Below are 18,650 nucleotides of genomic sequence, written 5' to 3' on the forward strand. Positions count from 1 at the left end.
TGGGAAAGGTAGTTCAACGACCTCAAGAAAGACGCCATCTTGGGACGCGCGAGGCCTGGCGGGAGCCGCAGTTCTGCTCTTGCTGCAAAGCATCACGGGAGGACCTGGCGCAAAGGCTGATGAAAATGCTTGCACCACCCCGCCCCCACAGTACAGCCCTGAGCACGGCTGGGACCCCCAATCTGCCTCCTCCCGTAAGGGGGCTCCAGTCCAGAACTCACTTGGGGTCACAGACCAGCTCCCCAGATGCCGCAGCCGGAAGGACCAGGCAGGAGCCACGCAGAAAAAACACAAGAGCATTTAAATAACGATTAAAAGCCACCGGGAGCAAACAAAGGGCATGTTCCTGGGGGTGGGCTAGGGGCACAAACCCCGCCCTGCCCCCCTTGCCAGGATTTTTGGTACTTTCCGCTGTTTGGCTTTTCTGTACAATTGGGACGAAGGCCCAGGGGCCCACCGTGGCGTGGGGCTAGTTGACAGGCGCAGGCTCAGCCACAGGCATGGTGTGCAGCACCTCATCCAGCAGCTGCAGCGCGCGATGCAGGTGCAGCTCGATCCAGCACGGCGTGTGCGTGATGCTCTGGCGTGGGTAGTCGGGGCCCCAGCCCTTCACGAAGCTCAGGCGCAGGATGCAGAGGCGCCGCAGGTCATCTACTCCGATGCCGGCTGCTGCCGAGAGCCCTGGGGACGGTATGGCTGCTGGGGAGACGGCTCTCCTGGACCCCACCCCGTGGCCAAAACTGTATCTGGGCTCCCTGTGCCATCCCCAGGGGCTCACCAGCATCCCCGACGCTTCCACAAACCGAGGAACAGCCCCCTGCAAACTGGGCTGCCGTGCCCTTCCTGCTGCCCTAGCACCTACCGACTGCCGGTGCGATGCCGCCCACGGAGCCGGGCCCTGGGATGCTGCCAGCCACGGCGGCTGCCTGAGCAGCGGCTGCTGCCTGTGCCGTGGCCGCTTGCTGCTGCATCTGCCGGTGGCACTGCCGCAGGTCGAACACCTGGGGGCGAGACTCAGCGCTGGGGAGGGGGGGCCACAACGAGCTCAGCCCCAAATCTGGCACTCCTGGGCCTCCCGCCCCCCTACCTTGATGTAGGCGCCGGGGTAGATCTTGTGCACGGCATCACCGGGCGCACGCCCAGCCTCGCGATCCAGGTAGTAGCTCTGCACGAAGACGGCGTGGTCGCTCAGACAGCGCATCCACACGTCGCCCTCGCCCCGGCACTCCAGCTGCACCCCCTTGCCGATGTGCAGCCTGTGGGGCAGAGATGGCTCAGCCTGTGCCCACGAGGACCCCCGAAACCCCTGCTCTGCCCTTCGCTTGGCCCCACGCCGGCCCTGACCTGGCATGCTCGCTGGCGTTGGTGCGGTGCACATTGGAGAGCTGCCCCAGGCAGAAGCGGTCACCACCTAACGGGTCCAAATAGCCATACATGGTGACCACGGGGAAGCTGGATGGCACCTTGAAGATCTCCCCGACCTGCACATCCATCTCAAAGTAGGCGATGGAGCACCAGAACTCAGGACCTGGCAGGGCAGAGGTCGGAGGCAGAGGTCACAGGGCGCAGAGATCACGGGGGAGGCAGACTGCAAGCGGGTGGCACTTACCTGGGTGGCTGGAGATGGGCTGTGGGTACGGTGCTGTGCCGTGGTGCGGGGGCCCTGAGGGCAGAGAAGGGACTGGGTCAGGGCTCGGGTCCACCCCAGAAGCAGCTGCATTTGGGGAGCAGGGCACATGGCTGGGATCTTTCCCTCCGTAATGCCCCCGAGTGACATACAGCAGTGGTTAGGGTGGTGCAGCGGGGGCTGCGGGTGGCTCCGTTCTTGGGGCGGCGGCAGGGGGGGCTGTGGTGGCGGGGGCTGTGGTGGCGGCTGCCCTCCCAGGCTGGGGGTATAGTTGGCCGTGTTCCCTGTCCAGCTGGCGGTCATGTCTGGGGGGGGCAAACAGAGAAAAAGAGAGAGCGTGGGGCACCCCCAAGCCCCCCTCAAGCCCCCCAGACCTGGTACTCACTGTGGCACGGTGGCGGGGGGTGTGGCAGGCAGCCGTTGTGTGTGTGGGGGGGTACTGGGGTTGGGGGGGTGCCACTTGCAGCAGGCCAGGGGTCAGGGGCAGAAGTGGGGACCTGGGGACCACAGCTGGGGAGGAGGAGACATCTGATGAAGCCATGGGGTGGGGCTCAAGTGCTCCCCCCCACAAAGACCCCCTCTTCCCCTGTGTACTCACCCGGGGGTGACACGGACAGGGTGCGGTAGAGGCTCAGGGGCGTGCAGGGGGGCTTGGGTAGATGCAGGGGGGGACAGCAAGGGGCTGTAGGCTTCACTGGGGAGGCCCCCGCGGGGCTTCGGGTCAGGGGGTGCTCTGCAGCCCCCCAGGGGCAGGTCCATCTGCATGCAGTCATGGGGCAGCTCCTCCTTCACCACGCGGGCGGGGGGCCCTGGGGGAGAGCTGGGGTCACCACCCTGCTCCCCTGGCCCCCCAGCTCTGCCCCATCCCTGGGCAAGGAAAGAAACTAGACGTCCGGGCTCCCAGCCCCACTCTGACCACTAGACTCCACTCCCCTCTCTGAAGATGGGAGAGAACACAAATGTCCGGCCCCCCCTGCCCTCATGCCGCCTGCCTTGCAGGTCACTGCCGGGGGAAGCTCTCAGCTCTGGTAACGCCCCCCCCATTTCCCCTCTGGCCCCCCCGCTCACCGGCACCTGGCGCAGCGAGGCGCTGGTAGTGGTAGGGGTTCACGCAGACGCTGTCGTACTTGAGGTCGAAGCCGAAGTGGCAGCACTTGAGGTGCTGCAGTTCGTTCTTGTGCGAATCAGGGCAGCGCCAGAGCTGGGCATAGATCACGTGCGGGAAGCCTTTGAGCCCGGCCACGCGTGGGTCCTCTCCTTGGCCTGCTTGGGGAGGGGAGCGGGGCCTAGTGGTGGGACCAAGGGCTGTGGGGCCGGAGGCCTGGGCCCCATCCGGGCTTCAGGGGGGCAGGGGCCTGAGGGTTCTGGATGCCTGGGTTCTGTCCCCAGCTCAAGAAGGGATATGGGGTCTGGTACTTAGAGAAGGGGCTGGGAGTCCAGACACTGGGGTCCCATGTGGTCTCCAGGGCATGGGCCTGGGGATCAGAGCAAGGGGGCCGGGAGCCTGGATTCTTTCCCTGCCCTGGGAGAGGACTGGCGTGTGGGGCTGCTTCTGGCAGGGGGGGCAGGTGCCCCCTTCCAGAGCCCCCCTGGGCTGCGTCCAGGGGGAGGACAGAGTATGCAGGGCTGCAGCTGGAGGGCACAGGAGGGGACAGGGGCAGAACCTGGGGGGCCTGGAGCCAGAAGGTGTGTCGGGGATGGCCTCTGTGCCCCCCAGCCTTGGCTGCGGCTGCCACAGGCTCCAGACATAACAAGCCCCTTTGATGCTGCCAGACAGTGACTCATGGGGGGGAGGGGCAGGAGGGGGAAGGGAGCAGGCAGGCAGGCGGGGGCGGGGGGGCAGGGGGAGCAGGCGCCCAGCCCAGGCCTGGCCCCATCCTGCAGGGGGAAAGGGAGTAGGGGTTGTGGCCCAGGCCCTCCCCAGGTTCAGCCACAAAAATGCGGCTCCCAGGAGCTCGGTCCCAGACGCTGACGTCAGCCCCCCTGGCCCCCCCCAGCTGCCGCCTGGATGCCTGGGTCCCACCCCAGCTTTGGGAGGGTGTGGGGCCTGGCCAGCGACAGCCAGAGCTGCAGCAAGCTGGGACGCCTGGGTTTTCTGCCGGTGCTGGCAGGGGTGGGGTATTTCTGGGTTGGAGCACAGGAAGGTGGGGCGGGGAGCCTGGACGCCTGCCTGTGTTCTCTCCCAGCTCCTGGAGGGACGTGGTGTCTAACAGGCCCGGACACGTAGGTTCCTCACAGCTCTAGGAGGGACGTGGGGTGTAGCAGGCCCGGATTTCATAGACATCAGGGCTGGAAGGGACCTCGGGAGATCATTGAGTCCAGGCCCCTGCCCAAGGGGCAGGAAGTCAGCTGGGGTCATAGGATCCCAGCAAGATAAGCATCCAATTTACTCTTGAAGGTGTTCAATGTAGCTGCTTGAACCACCTCCGCTGGCAGACTCTTCCAGACCTTGGGGGCTCGGACAGTAAAGAAATTCTTCCTTATGTCCAGCCTGAAACGGTCTTGCAGGAGTTTGTGACCGTTTGACCTCGTCATCCCTTGGGGCGCTCTGGTGAAGAAACGTTCCCCCAGATCCTGGTGGTCACCCCTGATAAACTTATAGGTGGCCATCAGATCGCTCCTGAGCCTGCGCTTTTCCAGGCTAGAGTCCCATGTCTCTCAGCCTATCATAGTTTCATAGTAGCTAGAGTCGGAAGGGACCTAGGTAGATCATCTAGTCCGACCCCCTGCCTTGGCAGGAAAGAGCACCGGGGTCAGATGACCCCGGCAAGGTGCTCATCTAACTTCCTTTTAAAAATCCCTAGGCTAGGAGCCTGCACCACTTCCCCTGGAAGCCGGTTCCAGGCCCTAGCCGCCCTGACTGTGAAGTAGCGCCTCCTGATATCTAATCTAAACCTACCCTCTGCCAGCTTGTGACCGTTATTCCTGGTCACTCCTGGCAGCGCACGGGGGAACAGGGACTCCCCCAATACCTGCTGATCCCCCCTGACCAGTTTGTAGCAGGCCACAAGGTCCCCCCTTAACCTTCTCTTGTGGACGCTAAACAGGTTCAGGTCCTGTAGCCTCTCCTCATAAGGCCTGCCCTGCTGACCCCTGATCATACGAGTGGCCCTCCTCTGGACTCTTTCCATATCGTCCACGTCCCTCTTGAAGTGTGGCGCCCAGAACTGGACGCAGTACTCCAGCTGCGGCCTGACCAGTGCCGCATAGAGGGGGAGGATCACCTCCCTGGACCTGCTCGAGATGCATCTGTGGATGCATGACAGGGTACGGTTGGCCTTCTTGACTGCCTCCCCACACTGCTGGCCCATGTTCATCATGGAGTCAATGACGACTCCAAGATCCTTTTCCGTCTCCGTGCTGGCAAGAGGGGAGTTCCCCAACCTGTAAGTGTGGTACCGGTTCTTCCTCCCCATCATCGTAAGATCTGTTTTCCTGACCTCTGATGATGCGCGTGGCTCTCCTCTGGACTCTCTCAAGCTTCTCCACATCCTTTTTGAATTGTGAAGCCCAAAACTGGACGCAGTACTCCAGCTGCGGCCTCACCAAGGCTGAGTACAAGGGGAGAATGATGTCCCGGGAAGACTGGGTCCCTCCCAGCTGTGGCAGCGATGGGGGAGGGGGGCTAGCAAGGCCTGAACACCTGGGTTCCCCCCGCTCTGGGATGGATATGGGGTCTAGTAGGGCCCGGTCTCCCAGGTACCCCCAGCTGCGGGAGGCCATGGGGTACCTGCAGGTGGCCGTCCAGGGTGCACTGGATTGTGACATACTTGCTGGGGTGGACCCTGCCGGTGGTGACAGCTGTGATGAGCGAGTCCAGCTCGTCCTTCTTCTCCTTCAGCTTCTTGACCGGGCTCTTAATGGCATACTTGGCGAAGGTCTCATTCTCACCACCCTGCCGGTGGCACAGCAGGCTGTGCACGATGCTCAGGCAGGCATCGTGGCCGCCCCAAGGGCCTGTGAGGAATGGAGTCCATGCAAGCCAGTAGGGCATCACGGGAGGCGCCGTCTTGGGCCGCAAGCAAGGCGTGGCGGAAAACGTAGTTTCCCCCCCGAAACGTTGCGGGAGGCACAATCTTGGATTTCGCAAGGGTACATGGGAAAAGTAGTTCAGCGACCTCAAGAAAGACGCCATCTTGGGACGCACGAGGCCTGGCGGGAGCCGCAGTTCTGCTCTTGCTGCAAAGCATCACGGGAGGACCTGGCGCAAAGGCTGATGAAAATGCTTGCACCACCCCGCCCCCACAGTACAGCCCTGAGCACGGCTGGGACCCCCAATCTGCCTCCTCCCGTAAGGGGGCTCCAGTCCAGAACTCACTTGGGGTCACAGACCAGCTCCCCAGATGCCGCAGCCGGAAGGACCAGGCAGGAGCCACGCAGAAAAAACACAAAAGCATTTAAATAACGATTAAAAGCCACCGGGAGCAAACAAAGGGCATGTTCCTGGGAGTGGGCTAGGGGCATAAACCCCGCCCTGGCCCCCCCTTGCCAGGATTTTTGGTACTTTCCGCTATTTGGCTTTTCTGTACAATTGGGACGAAGGCCCAGGGGCCCACCATGGCGCGGGGCTAGTTGACAGGCGCAGGCTCAGCCACAGGCATGGTGTGCAGCACCTCATCCAGCAGCTGCAGCGCGCGATGCAGGTGCAGCTCGATCCAGCACGGCGTGTGCGTGATGCTCTGGCGTGGGTAGTCGGGGCCCCAGCCCTTCACGAAGCTCAGGCGCAGGATGCAGAGGCGCCGCAGGTCATCTACTCCGATGCCGGCTGCTGCCGAGAGCCCTGGGGACGGTATGGCTGCTGGGGAGACGGCTCTCCTGGACCCCACCCCGTGGCCAAAACTGTATCTGGGCTCCCTGTGCCATCCCCAGGGGCTCACCAGCATCCCCGACGCTTCCACAAACCGAGGAACAGCCCCCTGCAAACTGGGCTGCCGTGCCCTTCCTGCTGCCCTAGCACCTACCGACTGCCGGTGCGATGCCGCCCACGGAGCCGGGCCCTGGGATGCTGCCAGCCACGGCGGCTGCCTGAGCAGCGGCTGCTGCCTGTGCCGTGGCCGCTTGCTGCTGCATCTGCCGGTGGCACTGCCGCAGGTCGAACACCTGGGGGCGAGACTCAGCGCTGGGGAGGGGGGGCCACAACGAGCTCAGCCCCAAATCTGGCACTCCTGGGCCTCCCGCCCCCCTACCTTGATGTAGGCGCCGGGGTAGATCTTGTGCACGGCATCACCGGGCGCACGCCCAGCCTCGCGATCCAGGTAGTAGCTCTGCACGAAGACGGCGTGGTCGCTCAGACAGCGCATCCACACGTCGCCCTCGCCCCGGCACTCCAGCTGCACCCCCTTGCCGATGTGCAGCCTGTGGGGCAGAGATGGCTCAGCCTGTGCCCACGAGGACCCCCGAAACCCCTGCTCTGCCCTTCGCTTGGCCCCACGCCGGCCCCGACCTTGCACGCTCGCTGGCGTCGGTGCGGTGCACATTGGAGAGCTGCCCCAGGCAGAAGCGGTCACCACCTGAGGGGTCCACATAGCCATCCACGGTGACCACGGGGCAGCTGGATGGCACCTTGAAGATCTCCCCGACTTGCACATCCATCTCAAAGTAGGCAATGGAGCACCAGAACTCAGGACCTGGCAGGGCAGAGGTCGGAGGTAGAGGTCACAGGGCGCAGAGATCACGGGGGAGGCAGACTGCAAGCGGGTGGCACTTACCTGGGTGGCTGGAGACGGGCTGTGGGTACGGTGCTGTGCCGTGGTGCGGGGGCCCTGAGGGCAGAGAAGGGACTGGGTCAGGGCTCGGGTCCACCCCAGAAGCAGCTGCATTTGGGGAGCAGGGCACATGGCTGGGATCTTTCCCTCCCTAATGCCCCCCAGTGACATACAGCAGTGGTTAGGGTGGTGCAGCGGGGGCTGCGGGTGGCTCCGTTCTCGGGGCGGCGGTGGGGGGGGCTGTGGTGGCGGGGGCTGTGGTGGCGGCTGCCCTCCCAGGCTGGGGGTATAGGTGGCCGTGTTCCCTGTCCAGCTGGCGGTTGTGTCTGGGGGGGCAAACAGAGAAAAAGAGAGAGCGTGGGTGTGGCAGGAGTCCTACTCTCGGAGCCCCTCTGGAAGTGTGGCTCTGCCCTCCTGCAATGGGCCAACCGCCTGCTTGCTCGCCTGCCATGCCTTGATCTTACTTTTGATTAATCAGCGGGAGGCTGCCCATTTTTTATGCGCCCCGATGACACCGGATGCTGCCTGCAACTCTTTTTCCTCCCCTACACCGCAGCCCAAGCCTCGCAGATGGTGCTGGTGTACTTGGGCCATGTTATTATGTCTCCGGCCTTCGTTTGCTCGCGGGGCTCCTCGCTGCCCCCCCCCCCACTCCCAGGGCTCCTCGCTGCCCCCTAGCTCCTTGGCTGGGGCCCACGCACCCCAAACAATGCTGCGCCCTCTCCAGCGCCAGGAACCTCCACGCTACTGTGGAGTCCCTATGAGGCGTCCTCCAACCCCTTATAGCCTCACCCGGTCCTCCGGTTAAACAGAAAACACAAAGCCCCCAGGCTATAACATAAAGCTAAACCATTCTGGTCAAAAATACAAATCCATCCCTACCAGAGAGAGGGGGAGAGAGCGCATCACAGCAGGAACCAGGGGATGTTCTGACTGTCAGAGTTCTCCCCTTTGTTCTGGCTGAGTTCCTCCTCCCTCGGCCGCCGGAGGGGAACTGCCCTCCTGGCCTTCTGCCTGGGTTTAAGAAGGGCTAAGCTCTGCCCCTTCCTGTCTCTGGGTTTCCCTGGTTGCCGGGGCAACCAGCACCTGTGCAGTCCTGGTGACTGGCAGCTGAGCTTCCCCCTTCCCACCACTAGGGGTCTCTCCCGAGCCGTTTCTACTCTCAGTCGCAGGGCACCTACAAGCTCTGCGACACACCTTCCCCCTTCAATTCCAGACTCATCAAGTCGATCTTCCCCCTTGCAGGTGTTGCTTCTGCCGGAGCTCCTCTCTGGACCTGTTTTCTGGCACCCGACAACCCGGACACAGAAGGCGGAGGTTTTCAGGCGCCTCCTACTCGCCTTTTCCCCAAGGGCGCACTACGTGGGATTTGTTGGGAGTTACCCGCCACAGGTAGTCCCCCCACATTAGCCAGCCTTGGTAGGGTGCCCCTTGGCCTGTAGGACCCCAGGCCCGATATACCCTTTGGCTGGGACGTTAGCTGCTGCATCGTCCCTTGGTGGGGGGGGGGCTGTCCTTCTGAGGGAGGCCCTCTCCCTTCTTCTCTCTCCTGACAGGCTGGCCCTGACTGGATCGGCCAATACTTAGAGTGATCACCCTACCTCTCCATAATGGGTTTCGCTTTCCCTGCCTTCCACCCCCCCTTCTTCTTTCTTGTCTGGGATCTTCTTGATTCTCCAGGCCCCTCTTCTTCCTCGTATTGCTTTGAGAAGAAGTCAGCATTTGTATTCAGGGCCCCCAAGCGATGTTTTATCTCAAAACAATACGGTTGTAGACTCAGGGTCCACCTCATCAGCCTAGCATTGTCCATCTTCATATTTTGTAACCAGCGTAAGGGTGCGTTATCAGTAATCAGTGTGAACTGACGTCCTAATAGATAATACCGGAATGTTTTGATAGCCCATTTAATTGCCAAACATTCCTTTTCTATCCTGGCATAATTTTGTTCTGGAGGATGCAACTTCCTACTTATGTAGGCTATGGGTCGTTCTTCTTCACCGTCTCTCTGCATCAACACCGCTCCAATAGCTACCTTTGAGGCATCTGTCTGTACTTGGAAGGATTTATTAAAGTCCGGTGTATATAAAAGGGGTTGCAAGCACAGTGCGTCCTTTACTGCTCGGAAAGCTTCTTCCGCAGCCGGTGTCCATCTCACCTTGGTCGGAGCTTCTGCCTTTGTCATCTCGGTCAAAGGTTCCACCACCTCCGCAAAATGAGGTACAGACCTCCTATAATAACTGGCTAAGCCCAAAAAGGCTCTCACTTGCCTTTTAGTATGAGGAACTTGATACCTCTCTAATGCCTCCACCTTGCTCAACAATGGCCTTACCCGTCCGCTTCCTACTAGGAATCCCAGCTATTGGGTTTTTTCTTTCCCTGTTGTGCATTTCTTCGGGTTGGCTGTCAACCCGACCCTTCTCAGGTCCTGCACTACTGCTCTCAGTGCCGTGAGGTGTTCTGCCCAGCTTGTGGTGTAGATTACAATATCATCAGTGTAAGCTGCTGCGTAGCCCCCGTGTGGAGCCAAGACTCTGTCCATCAGATGTTGAAATGTAGCTGCAGTTCCATGTAATCCGAACGGCATATGACGGAATTGGAAAAGACCCCAGGGGGTGGCAAACACTGTCTTTTCTTGATCCTTGGGAGCCACTGGGATCTGCCAGTACCCTTTTGTCAGGTCTAGGGTGGAGATATAGCGAGCTTGCCCAATGTTCTCTATCAGCCCGTCTATTCTTGGCATTGGGTATGCATCGAACCTAGCTACTGCATTCACCTTCCGGAAATCAATGCAGAGGCAAATTTTCCCATCGGGCTTAGGTACTGCCACGACAGGGCTCTGCCAGTCGCTGTGTGATTCGCATATAATGCCTCTCTCCAGCACTGTGATTTCTGTTTTTATTTGGCTCTGCAGTCATTGGGGAATCCACCAGTGCTCATGGACCACCTGGCCTGGAGGAGTTCTTATTTGATGCACCACACCCCGAGCTTCCCCAGGTGTTTCCTGGAATACATCTCTGTACTCCTTGATTAGCTCAGTGGCCCGTCTTCTCTACGCTTTTGATAATCTTGGGGCCAGTTCCATGTCCCCCAGTCCATACTCCTCAATGAGGGTCCCAATTCCAATTCCTTGGGATGGATGGATAGGTACATGCATTCCTGGTCCTCCCACTTCTTTAGCATGTTAATGTGGTATACTTGCTTTTTCTTCTGTTTATCTATCTGGTACACCTCGTAGTCTATGGGCCCTACTTGGCATACCACTTTGTAGGGTCCTTGCCACCATGCAAGCAGCTTACTTTCTTGGTTGGGCAATAGAACCAAGATGCCGTCTCCCACCTCCAATTTTCTTGCCCGTGCGCTTCGGTTATAATATCTCGTTTGACGCTGTTGCGCCTCCTTGAGATTTTCTAGGGCTGCGCTTCGGGCTGCTTCCAGACGTTCCCGCAGATGTATGACATATTGGATTTAGTTCTGGTCTCTATTCTGCTGTTCCTCCCAACTTTCCTTAATCAGATCCAGGTTCCCTCTTGGTTGGCGGCCGTATAATAATTCAAAGGGTGAAAACCCCATCGAGGCTTGCGGTGCCTCCCTTACTGCAAACAACAGTGGTATCATTTTGTCCCACTCCTGGGGTCTCTCAACCACGAACTTCTTCAACATTTGCTTCAGTGTCTGATTGAATCGTTCTACAAGCCCATCCGTTTGGGGGTGGTAGACTGTTGTTCTCAGATGTTTAATTCCTAAGGCCTTGCTCACTCCCTCAAACACCCGCGATGTGAAATTCGTTTCCTGATCTGTTAGCATTTCTTTAGGGAGTCTGACGCGGGAAAATACCTTCACCAGCTCATTTGCCACTTTTGGGGCAGTTATGGTTCGCATCGGCACAGCTTCCAGATATCTTGTAGCATAATCCAGTAGCACTAAAATATACTGGTTCCTGGTGCTACTTCAGGGAAGTGCCCCCATGATGTCCAACGCCACTTGCTCAAAAGGAACTTCCACCAAAGGTATTGGAACTAAAGGAGCCTTTGGGGGTGGTCGTGGATTCACTTTTTGGCACACAGGACATGAAGTGCAATACTTCGCCACTTCTTGCAACAGTCCTGGCCAAAAAAAACCTTGCCCGAACATGGGCTTCAGTCTTATCCCTGCCCAGATGTCCCCCCATAGGGAGCTCGTGAGCCACCTTCAATAACGCTCATTGATAGCGCTGAGGCACCAGCAACTGTGCAACCTCCTCCCCTTCCGGCTTCCCCAACTCCACTCGATACAGGTCATTCCTGATCTTGAACCTCGGCGTTGTGTTCATCAGCGCCGGCTGTAAGCTCTCTCTGTTTCTTTAGGCCAGATGTTCTGGTAATGTTGGCTGAAAATCAGGCTCTAGACTTTGCTCCAGCTGGAAATGCTTGTCTTCCCATAGGTGCGAGATGTCCATTTCTTGTTCACCCTTTTTGTCCGGAGGGCGTGCTTCGGTTGTGCCTATGAATACTTCTGCCTTCTCCCTTAGCCTCACATTGGTTATCTCGTCCAACAATTCAGGCCAGTCGCAGCCCAACACTACTGGATAAGGCAAATGTTCAGCAACTCCGACCAGCATCTGTCGGGTCTTCTTGCCCACTTGCAGGGTAGCCCTCACCCTGTCATCTTGAGGGGGTCTCCACACCAACACTGCACTGTCACCTGATTGGCTACCCCCTTTTCTTTTGTTGGTACCACATCCTCCCGTACCATAGTCTGTAGTGAGCCGGAATATAACATAGCTTGTACCTTCCTTCCCTCGACTATCACCTCCACCGTTAGCGCGGGAAGTTCATTTCTTGCCTCAGTGTCGACTTGGGTCTCGTAGCCACACATCCCTACCCAAGCTGTCGGTCACGGATGGGCGCCCCGCTTTGTGTTGGCTACCAGTGCCCTTCGTAGTGTTGTCTGGTAGGGCTGACCCTCGACTTGCCGTTGTGGCTCGGTGTCTGGCATTGGTATCCATTCCCGTTGCACTCTCCGGATGGACCCAGGGGCTCGTCTTTTCACACGGACCAACCAGCCTCTTAGAGTGCGGATGGCCTCACGAAAGTTTCCCGGCCAATGCACCATTATGGCAGGAGTCCTACTCTCGGAACCCCTCTGGAAGTATGGCTCCGCCCTCCTGCAGTGGGCCAACTGCCTGCTTACTCGCCTGCCATGCCTTGATCTTACTTTTGATTAATCAGCGGGAGGCTGCCCATTTTTTATGCGCCCCGATGACACCAGATGCTGCCTGCAGCTCTTTTTCCTCCCCTACACCGCAGCCCAAGCCTCGCAGATGGTGCTGGTGTACTTGGGCCATGTTATTATGTCTCGGGCCTTCGTTTGCTCCCGGGGCTCCTCGCTGCCCCCCCTCACTCCCAGGGCTCCTCGCTGCCCCCTAACTCCATGGCTTGGGCCCACGCACCCCAAACAATGCTGCGCCCTCTCCAGCGCCAGGAACCTCCACACTACTGTGGAGTCCCTATGAGGCGTCCTCCAACCCCTTATAGCCTCACCCGGTCCTCCGGTTAAACAGAAAACACAAAGCCCCCGGGCTATAACATAAAGCTAAACCATTCTGGTCAAAAATACAAATCCATCCCTACCAGAGAGAGGGGGAGAGAGCGCATCACCGCCCCCCCCGCAGGAACCGACTGTCAGAGTTCTCCCCTTTGTTCTGGCTGAGTTCCTCCTCCCTCGGCCGCCGGAGGGGAACTGCCCTCCTGGCCTTCTGCCTGTGCTTAAGAAGGGCTAAGCTCCACCCCTTCCTGTCTCTGGGTTTCCCTGGTTGCTGGGGCAACCAGCACCTGTGCAGTCCTGGTGACTGGCAGCTAAGCTTCCTCCTTTCCGCCACTAGGGGTCTCTCCCGAGCCATTTCTGCTCTCAGTTGCAGGGCACCTACAAGCTCTGTGACAGTGGGGCACCCCCAAACCCCCCTCATGCCCCCCAGACCTGGTACTCACTGTGGCACGGTGGTGGGGGGTGTGGCAGGCAGCCATTGTGCGGAGGGGGTACCGGGGCTGGGGGGGCCACTTGCAGCAGTCCAGGGCCAGGGGGCAGGCGCAGAAGGGGGGGGCCAGGGGCCACAGCTGGGGAGGAGGAGACATCTGATGAAGCCATGGGGTGGGGCTCAAGTGCTCCCCCCCACAAAGACCCCCTCTTCCCCTGTGTACTCACCCGGGGGTGACATGGACAGCGTAGGGTAGAGGCTCAGGGGCGCACAGGGGGGCTCGGGTAGATGCAGGGGGGGCAGCGGGGGGCCGTAGGCTTCATTGGGGGGGCCTCCGCGGGGCTTGGGGTCGGGGGGTGCTCCGCAGCCCCCCAGGGGCACCTCCATCTGCACGCAGTCATGGGGCAGCTCCTCCTTCACCAGGCGGGCGGGGGGCGCTGGGGGAGAGCTGGGGTCACCACCCTGCTCTCCCGACCCCCCAGCTCTGCCCCGTCCCTGGGCAAGGAAAGAAACTAGACGTCCGGGCTCCCAGCCCCACTCTGACCACTAGACCCCACTCCCCTCTCTGAAGCTGAGAGAGAACCCAAGTGTCCAGCCCCCCGCCCTCATGCCGCCTGCCTTGCAGGGCACTGCTGGGGGAAGCTCGCAGCCCTGCATGCCCCATGGAGGGGGTCTCACCTGCGCTTTGGATGCTCAGACCTGCAGGGAGAAAGGCAGTGTGAGCGGGAGCCCCCCCCCGGTGACCGCCCCAACTCCCCTCCGGCCCCCCCACTCACCGGCGCCTGGCGCAGCGAGGCGCTGGTAGTGGTAGGGGTTCACGCAGACGCTGTCGTACTTGAGGTCGAAGCCGAAGTGGCAGCACTTGAGGTGCCGCAGCTCGTTCTTGTGGAGATCAGGCCAGCGCCAGAGCCGGGCATAGATCACGTGCGGGAAGCCTTTGCGCCCAGCCACCTGTGGGGGTGGCCCGGACGCGTGGGTCCTCTCCCTGGCCTGCTTGGGGAGGGGAGCGGGGCCTAGTGGTGGGACCAGGGGCTGTGGGGCCGGAGGCCTGGGCCCCATCCGGGCTTCAGGGGGGCAGGGGCCTGAGGGTTCTGGCTGCCTGGGTTCTGTCCCCAGCTCAAGAAGGGATATGGGGTCTGGTACTTAGAGAAGGGGCTGGGAGTCCAGACACTGGGGTCCCATCTGGGCTCCAGGGCAGGGGCCTGGGGGTCAGAGCAAGGGGGCCGGGAGCCTGGATGCCTGGGTTCTCTCCCTGCCCTGGGAGAGGACTGGAGTGTGGGGCTGCTTCTGGCAGGGGAGGCAGGTGCCCCCTTCCAGGGCCCCCCTGGGCTGGTCTGTGTCCGTGTCCAGGGGGAGGACAGAGCCTGGGCACCAGGGCAGGCTCCATGTCCCCCACACCCCCACTGCAAGACACATGGAAGAAGCCCCAATCCCAAAATTTGCCCCCAGCCAGACCCCCACCCCAGGCACCAAGACAGCCCTTGCCCGGGGGCTCCTGCAGCTCCTGCCCCCAGGGCTGCAGCTGGAGGGCACAGGAGGGGAGGGGGCAGAACCTGGGGGGCCTGGAGCCAGAAGGGGCTGCCCCCCCCCCCCGCTGCCGCTGCCACAGGCTCCAGACATAACAAGCCCCTTTGATGCTGCCAGACGGTGACTCATAGGGGGGAGGGGCAGGAGGGGGAAGGGAGCAGGCAGTGGGGGGGCAGGGGGAGCAGGCGCCCAGCCCAGGCCTGGCCCCATCCTGCAGGGGGAAAGGGAGCAGGGGTTGTGGCCCAGGCCCTCCCCAGGTTCAGCCACAAAAATGCGGCTCCCAGGAGCTCGGTCCCAGACGCTGACGTCAGCCCTCCTGGCCCCCCCAGCTGCCGCCTGGATGCCTGGGTCCCACCCCGGCTTTGGGAGGGTGTGGGGCCTGGCCAGCGACAGCCGGAGCTGCAGCAAGCTGGGACGCCTGGGTTTTCTGCCGGTGCTGGCAGGGGTGGGGCATTTCTGGGTTGGAGCGCAGGAAGGTGGGGCGGGGAGCCTGGACGCCTGCCTGTGTTCTCTCCCAGCTCCTGGAGGGACGTGGGGGTCTAGCAGGGCCTGGATGCCTGGGTTTCCCCCAGCTCCAGGAGGGACGTGGTGTCTAACAGGCCGGGACACGTGGGTTCCCCACAGCTCCAGGAGGGACGTGGGGCCAGGAGGGACGTGGGGTGTAGCAGGCCCGGATGACTGGGTCCCTCCCAGCTGTGGTAGGGATGGGGGAGGGGGGCTAGCAAGGCCTGAACACCTGGGTTCCCCCCAGCTCTGGGAAGGATATGGGGTCTAGTAGGACCCGGTTGCCCAGGTACCCCCAGCTGCAGGAGGCCATGGGATACCTGCAGGCGGCCGTCCAGGGTGCGCTGGATGGTGACACACTTGCTGGGGTGGGCCCCGCCGGTGGTGACAGCTGTGATGAGCGAGTCCAGCTCGTCCTTCTTCTCCTTCAGCTTCTTAACCAGGCTCTCAATGGCACGCTTGGCGAAGGTCTCATTCTCACCACCCTGCCGGTGGCACAGCAGGCTGTGCACGATGCTCAGGCAGGCATCGCTGCTGCTGGGTGCTGCCAGCGACATGGCTGGACCTGTTGATGAGCTGCAGTGTCACCCCTGCCCTGGGCCAGGGGTCAGCCAGTGTCCCTCACTGCTGACCTACTTCCCCCGGCCCCTCCCAGAACCACCTGGACTCCTGAGTCCCTCCTGGCTGGGACCCAGAGAGAAGCTGCATGGAGGGAGCGCTCCCAGCTCTGGGAGGCGGCATGAGGCCCCAGCGCCACTGGCAGGACCCCACAGGGTCACTGCGGGGTCATGGGTGGGTCACAGGGAAGCACGGGGGCCGGGGGTGACAGGGAAGGAGGGGCCTAGGGGCCCCTACCCCGGCGTGGTGCAGGAGGGAGTGGCACGCGTGCACACACTTCGTGTTCCTGTGTGCATGTGTGTGCTTTGTGCATGTGCAGGCTTCACATGTCCACGTGCCATGGGCCTGTGTGCTGTATGCACGTGTGCATGCCTTGTGCAGGCTTCATGTCTGTGTGCAGTGTGCATGTGTGTGCAGGCTGTGTGTGTCTACGTGCAGTGTGCATATGCGCTCATGTGCTTTGTGCATTCCCGTGTCCTGTGTGCGCGTGTCCCTTGTGCACATGCACCGTGTGTGTCCCCGTGCTTTGGCCATGTGCATGTGCCATATCCATGTTCCACACATGCCTGGACACTACGTGGAGGCATGGCCTGCATGTGTGTATTCGCTTTGTGCATGTGGCGCGTCCGTGCACACGTGTGCGGTATGTGCAGTGGCCCCGGCTCTGGTGGGGGCAGGGCGGTGAGTTGGGGCAGGCGCCGCGGCCCTGCTCCAGCCCTGGGAAACATCCTTGGGCTCGCAGCAGACATAACAAACCATCAGCCTCGCGCGGCGCCGGCGCCCTGCCAGCCCCCACCCAGCCCCTCCACGTCTGCAGCCACTTTCCAGTGCGCGGGGCCCTGCCAGCCCCAATCCCGCTAATGCTGGGAGCTGGCTCACGACTTCCGTCCTGCCCCATCTGCCACCACGTGCCTGGGCAGGGAGGCATCATGTCCCCTTGCGTCCCCCACCCCCAGCTCTCCTTGTGGCGGGTAAAAACCGGTGGTGTCTTCATGGCTGGACCCCACTGGGGTCACTGCCGGAGAACAGCCCCACGGGCATCCCTGTCACCCACAAGCCTGGTACCAGCTCCACCTGGGGGGCACCAGGCACCAAACCCGGCCCTACGTCTCGTCCCTGCCGGAGGGGGTGGGGGCGTCCGGCTGGGGCAGGGCAGCACCCGCACTCCCCCAGCCCAGGGGCAGCCCTGGGGGTGCTTGGGAGAGTCTCCCGGAGCCCCCGGCCAGGCTGCAGGGTCCATGCTGGGGCTGAGGCCAGGCGTGGGCTGCCAGGAGAGCAGGACCCAGGGGTGCAGGACCCAGGGGTGCGGGGTGTCGCGGGGTGCAGGACCCGGGGGTGCCGTCGGACCCGGGAGTGAGGGGTGCAGGCCCGGGGGTGCCGCCTTGGGGGTGTGTGGTGCAGGACCTAGGGGTGCTGCAGGACCCGGGGGTGCGGGGTGCAGGCCCGGGAGTGTGGGGTGCGGGACCCAGGGGTGCCACGGGAGCCGGGGATGCAGGCCCGGGGTGCGGGGTGCCCCCGGGGTGCCGCGCCGCCCGCACTCACCTCCGCCGCCCGCGCCGCTACAATAACAAAAGGCGAAGCCGGAGCGCGTGAGGCGCTCGGGCGCCGGTGGCCAATGGCGGGCGCCGACACAGGCGGCGACGCGGCCCGCGGCCAATCGCCGCCGCGCTCCCAGGGCGGGCGGGCCCGGCGGCGCCCCAGACTGACACCTGGGGGGCGGGGCCGGCGCCGCACGTGGCGGGGGGGGGGGGGGGGGGGGGGGGTGCTCCCCGGGACCGGCTGCGGGCATCTGGGCACTGGTCCCCCGCGGCAGCTCTGGGGCCGCTCGGCCGGGGGAAGAGCCCGTGGATTGGGGGCCGGGACGGCTTCGGGGACAGCAGGCGCCACCGCGCTGCAATGCTTCTGCACGGGGCGGGCGGCGAGGAGCCCGGCCCCGGCCCAAGGGGTGAAAAGCAGCTCGTTTTTCCCCCACGAAAGGGCTCGGGGGCCAAGCTCAGGGCAGGTCGGAGAGGGATGCTCCCCTCTGCTGCTGGACTGGCCGTAGCAGCGCCTGAGCCCTGGGCTGGACAGGCCCACTTGAAGCCCAGGGCTCCTTGCCTCGGAAACGGGAGCAGGGCAGCCGTGGAGAAGGCAAGGCGAGAGGAGTAGAGCAAAGCCCCCAGGAGCGGTCCTTCTGCCTTTCGGAGGCAGCCTGTCAGGGCTGTAGACCAAGCCGGAGGCGGCAGCATGATGTGGCCTTGGGAGGGGCGAGGACGGTGCTTCCTGAGGAACCTCGGGACAGCGGCTGTGCAGAAAGCGCCGGGAGCCAGGGTGAGGATCTGGCTCCCCCCTTGCATGATGCGGCAGCAGCACCATCTCGTGGTGGAAAGCCAGATCCCAGCAGCGGAAGTGATTTGGGGGCCCATCCAGGCCTGAGCTGGAGTTTAGGGCTCCCACCTGGCAACACCGCCCAGTGTCCCAGACACAAACCCCTGAACCTCGAAACAGGGAGGCTGGAAAACCCTCCGAAGCTCACTCAAGCCACACAGTTAACAAATGAATGAGACTCTTTAACGCTGTCACCACAAGCTGCAGAAGGGACCAAGGGTGGCAAAGAAGAGCTGAGGAAGTTCAGATGGCAAGTTCCAGGCAGGCACTGGGAAGCCTATGCTGGCTCCATGCAACTCTCAGCTGCCATGAGATGAGATGAGCATGGCAGCGGGAGCACCTCACGTTT

At 62.1% G+C, this 18,650-nt stretch overlaps 3 protein-coding genes across 12 annotated transcripts; all 3 read right to left on the bottom strand.

Annotated features, from left to right (window-relative positions):
- Positions 1 to 82: 82 nt before the first annotated feature.
- Positions 83 to 3,341, bottom strand: LOC149861034 (SMAD family member 4-like). 5 transcript variants are annotated; one of them, XM_090053361.1, is made up of 9 exons: positions 2,702 to 3,341; positions 2,226 to 2,436; positions 2,013 to 2,137; positions 1,780 to 1,932; positions 1,610 to 1,663; positions 1,345 to 1,528; positions 1,088 to 1,256; positions 863 to 1,001; positions 83 to 681 (listed from the first exon to the last, which is right to left on the bottom strand). In XM_090053361.1, exons 2-9 carry the CDS (start codon positions 2,390 to 2,392, stop codon positions 470 to 472), a joined length of 1,203 nt encoding a protein of 400 aa, XP_089909487.1. In that variant the 5' UTR covers positions 2,393 to 2,436; positions 2,702 to 3,341; the 3' UTR covers positions 83 to 469. The 5 variants fall into 5 exon arrangements, with proteins under 5 accessions (XP_089909487.1, XP_089909486.1, XP_089909490.1 ...); XM_090053360.1 differs by having other exon boundaries at positions 2,696 to 3,341; XM_090053364.1 differs by lacking the exon at positions 2,013 to 2,137.
- Positions 2,767 to 6,083, bottom strand: LOC149861035 (uncharacterized). Of its 3 annotated transcripts, none has more exons than XM_090053371.1 (3): positions 5,946 to 6,083; positions 5,358 to 5,806; positions 2,767 to 2,893 (listed from the first exon to the last, which is right to left on the bottom strand). In XM_090053371.1, exons 1-3 carry the CDS (start codon positions 6,022 to 6,024, stop codon positions 2,840 to 2,842), a joined length of 582 nt encoding a protein of 193 aa, XP_089909497.1. In that variant the 5' UTR covers positions 6,025 to 6,083; the 3' UTR covers positions 2,767 to 2,839. The 3 variants fall into 3 exon arrangements, with proteins under 3 accessions (XP_089909497.1, XP_089909499.1, XP_089909500.1); XM_090053373.1 differs by lacking the exon at positions 2,767 to 2,893 and adding an exon at positions 4,631 to 5,178 and having other exon boundaries at positions 5,398 to 5,806; XM_090053374.1 differs by lacking the exon at positions 2,767 to 2,893 and adding an exon at positions 4,640 to 5,178.
- LOC149861036 (SMAD family member 4-like) lies at positions 6,007 to 17,623 on the bottom strand. Of its 4 annotated transcripts, XM_090053359.1 has the most exons (12): positions 17,477 to 17,623; positions 15,637 to 15,881; positions 14,062 to 14,236; positions 13,964 to 13,984; positions 13,513 to 13,722; positions 13,299 to 13,424; positions 7,506 to 7,658; positions 7,336 to 7,389; positions 7,071 to 7,254; positions 6,814 to 6,982; positions 6,589 to 6,727; positions 6,007 to 6,407 (listed from the first exon to the last, which is right to left on the bottom strand). In XM_090053359.1, the coding sequence occupies exons 2-12, from the start codon at positions 15,871 to 15,873 to the stop codon at positions 6,196 to 6,198; spliced, it is 1,680 nt and encodes a 559-aa protein (XP_089909485.1). In that variant the 5' UTR covers positions 15,874 to 15,881; positions 17,477 to 17,623; the 3' UTR covers positions 6,007 to 6,195. The 4 variants fall into 4 exon arrangements, with proteins under 4 accessions (XP_089909485.1, XP_089909482.1, XP_089909483.1 ...); XM_090053356.1 differs by lacking the exon at positions 13,964 to 13,984 and having other exon boundaries at positions 17,477 to 17,607; XM_090053357.1 differs by lacking the exon at positions 7,506 to 7,658 and having other exon boundaries at positions 17,477 to 17,607.
- Between the last annotated feature and the right edge of the window lie 1,027 nt (positions 17,624 to 18,650).

Source organism: Crocodylus siamensis, chromosome 6 (genome assembly GCF_052110815.1).
Source record: "Crocodylus siamensis isolate JL-2025a chromosome 6, ASM5211081v1, whole genome shotgun sequence".
Lineage (NCBI taxonomy): Eukaryota > Metazoa > Chordata > Crocodylia > Crocodylidae > Crocodylus > Crocodylus siamensis.

Bases quoted from the DNA above. Each gene is read 5' to 3' on its own strand.
- LOC149861034 (XM_090053361.1), bottom strand. From the start codon at position 2,392: ATGCAGATGGACCTGCCCCTGGGGGGCTGCAGAGCACCCCCTGACCCG. The intron at 2,138-2,225 runs GTGAGTACACAG...CCTCCTCCCCAG, and splicing joins CCTGTCCGTGTCACCCCCGG to CTGTGGTCCCCAGGTCCCCA. The intron at 1,664-1,779 runs GTATGTCACTCG...CTCTGCCCTCAG, and splicing joins GCACCACCCTAACCACTGCT to GGCCCCCGCACCACGGCACA.
- LOC149861035 (XM_090053371.1), bottom strand. From the start codon at position 6,024: ATGCTTTTGTGTTTTTTCTGCGTGGCTCCTGCCTGGTCCTTCCGGCTG. The intron at 5,807-5,945 runs GTGAGTTCTGGA...GATGCTTTGCAG, and splicing joins GAGCTGGTCTGTGACCCCAA to CAAGAGCAGAACTGCGGCTC. The intron at 2,894-5,357 runs GTACCCCATGGC...CCCCTCCCCAAG, and splicing joins CCCTGGACGGCCACCTGCAG to CAGGCCAAGGAGAGGACCCA.
- LOC149861036 (XM_090053359.1), bottom strand. From the start codon at position 15,873: ATGTCGCTGGCAGCACCCAGCAGCAGCGATGCCTGCCTGAGCATCGTG. The intron at 13,723-13,963 runs GTGAGACCCCCT...GCTCTCCCCCAG, and splicing joins TCTGAGCATCCAAAGCGCAG to CGCCCCCCGCCCGCCTGGTG. The intron at 13,425-13,512 runs GTGAGTACACAG...CCTCCTCCCCAG, and splicing joins GCTGTCCATGTCACCCCCGG to CTGTGGCCCCTGGCCCCCCC.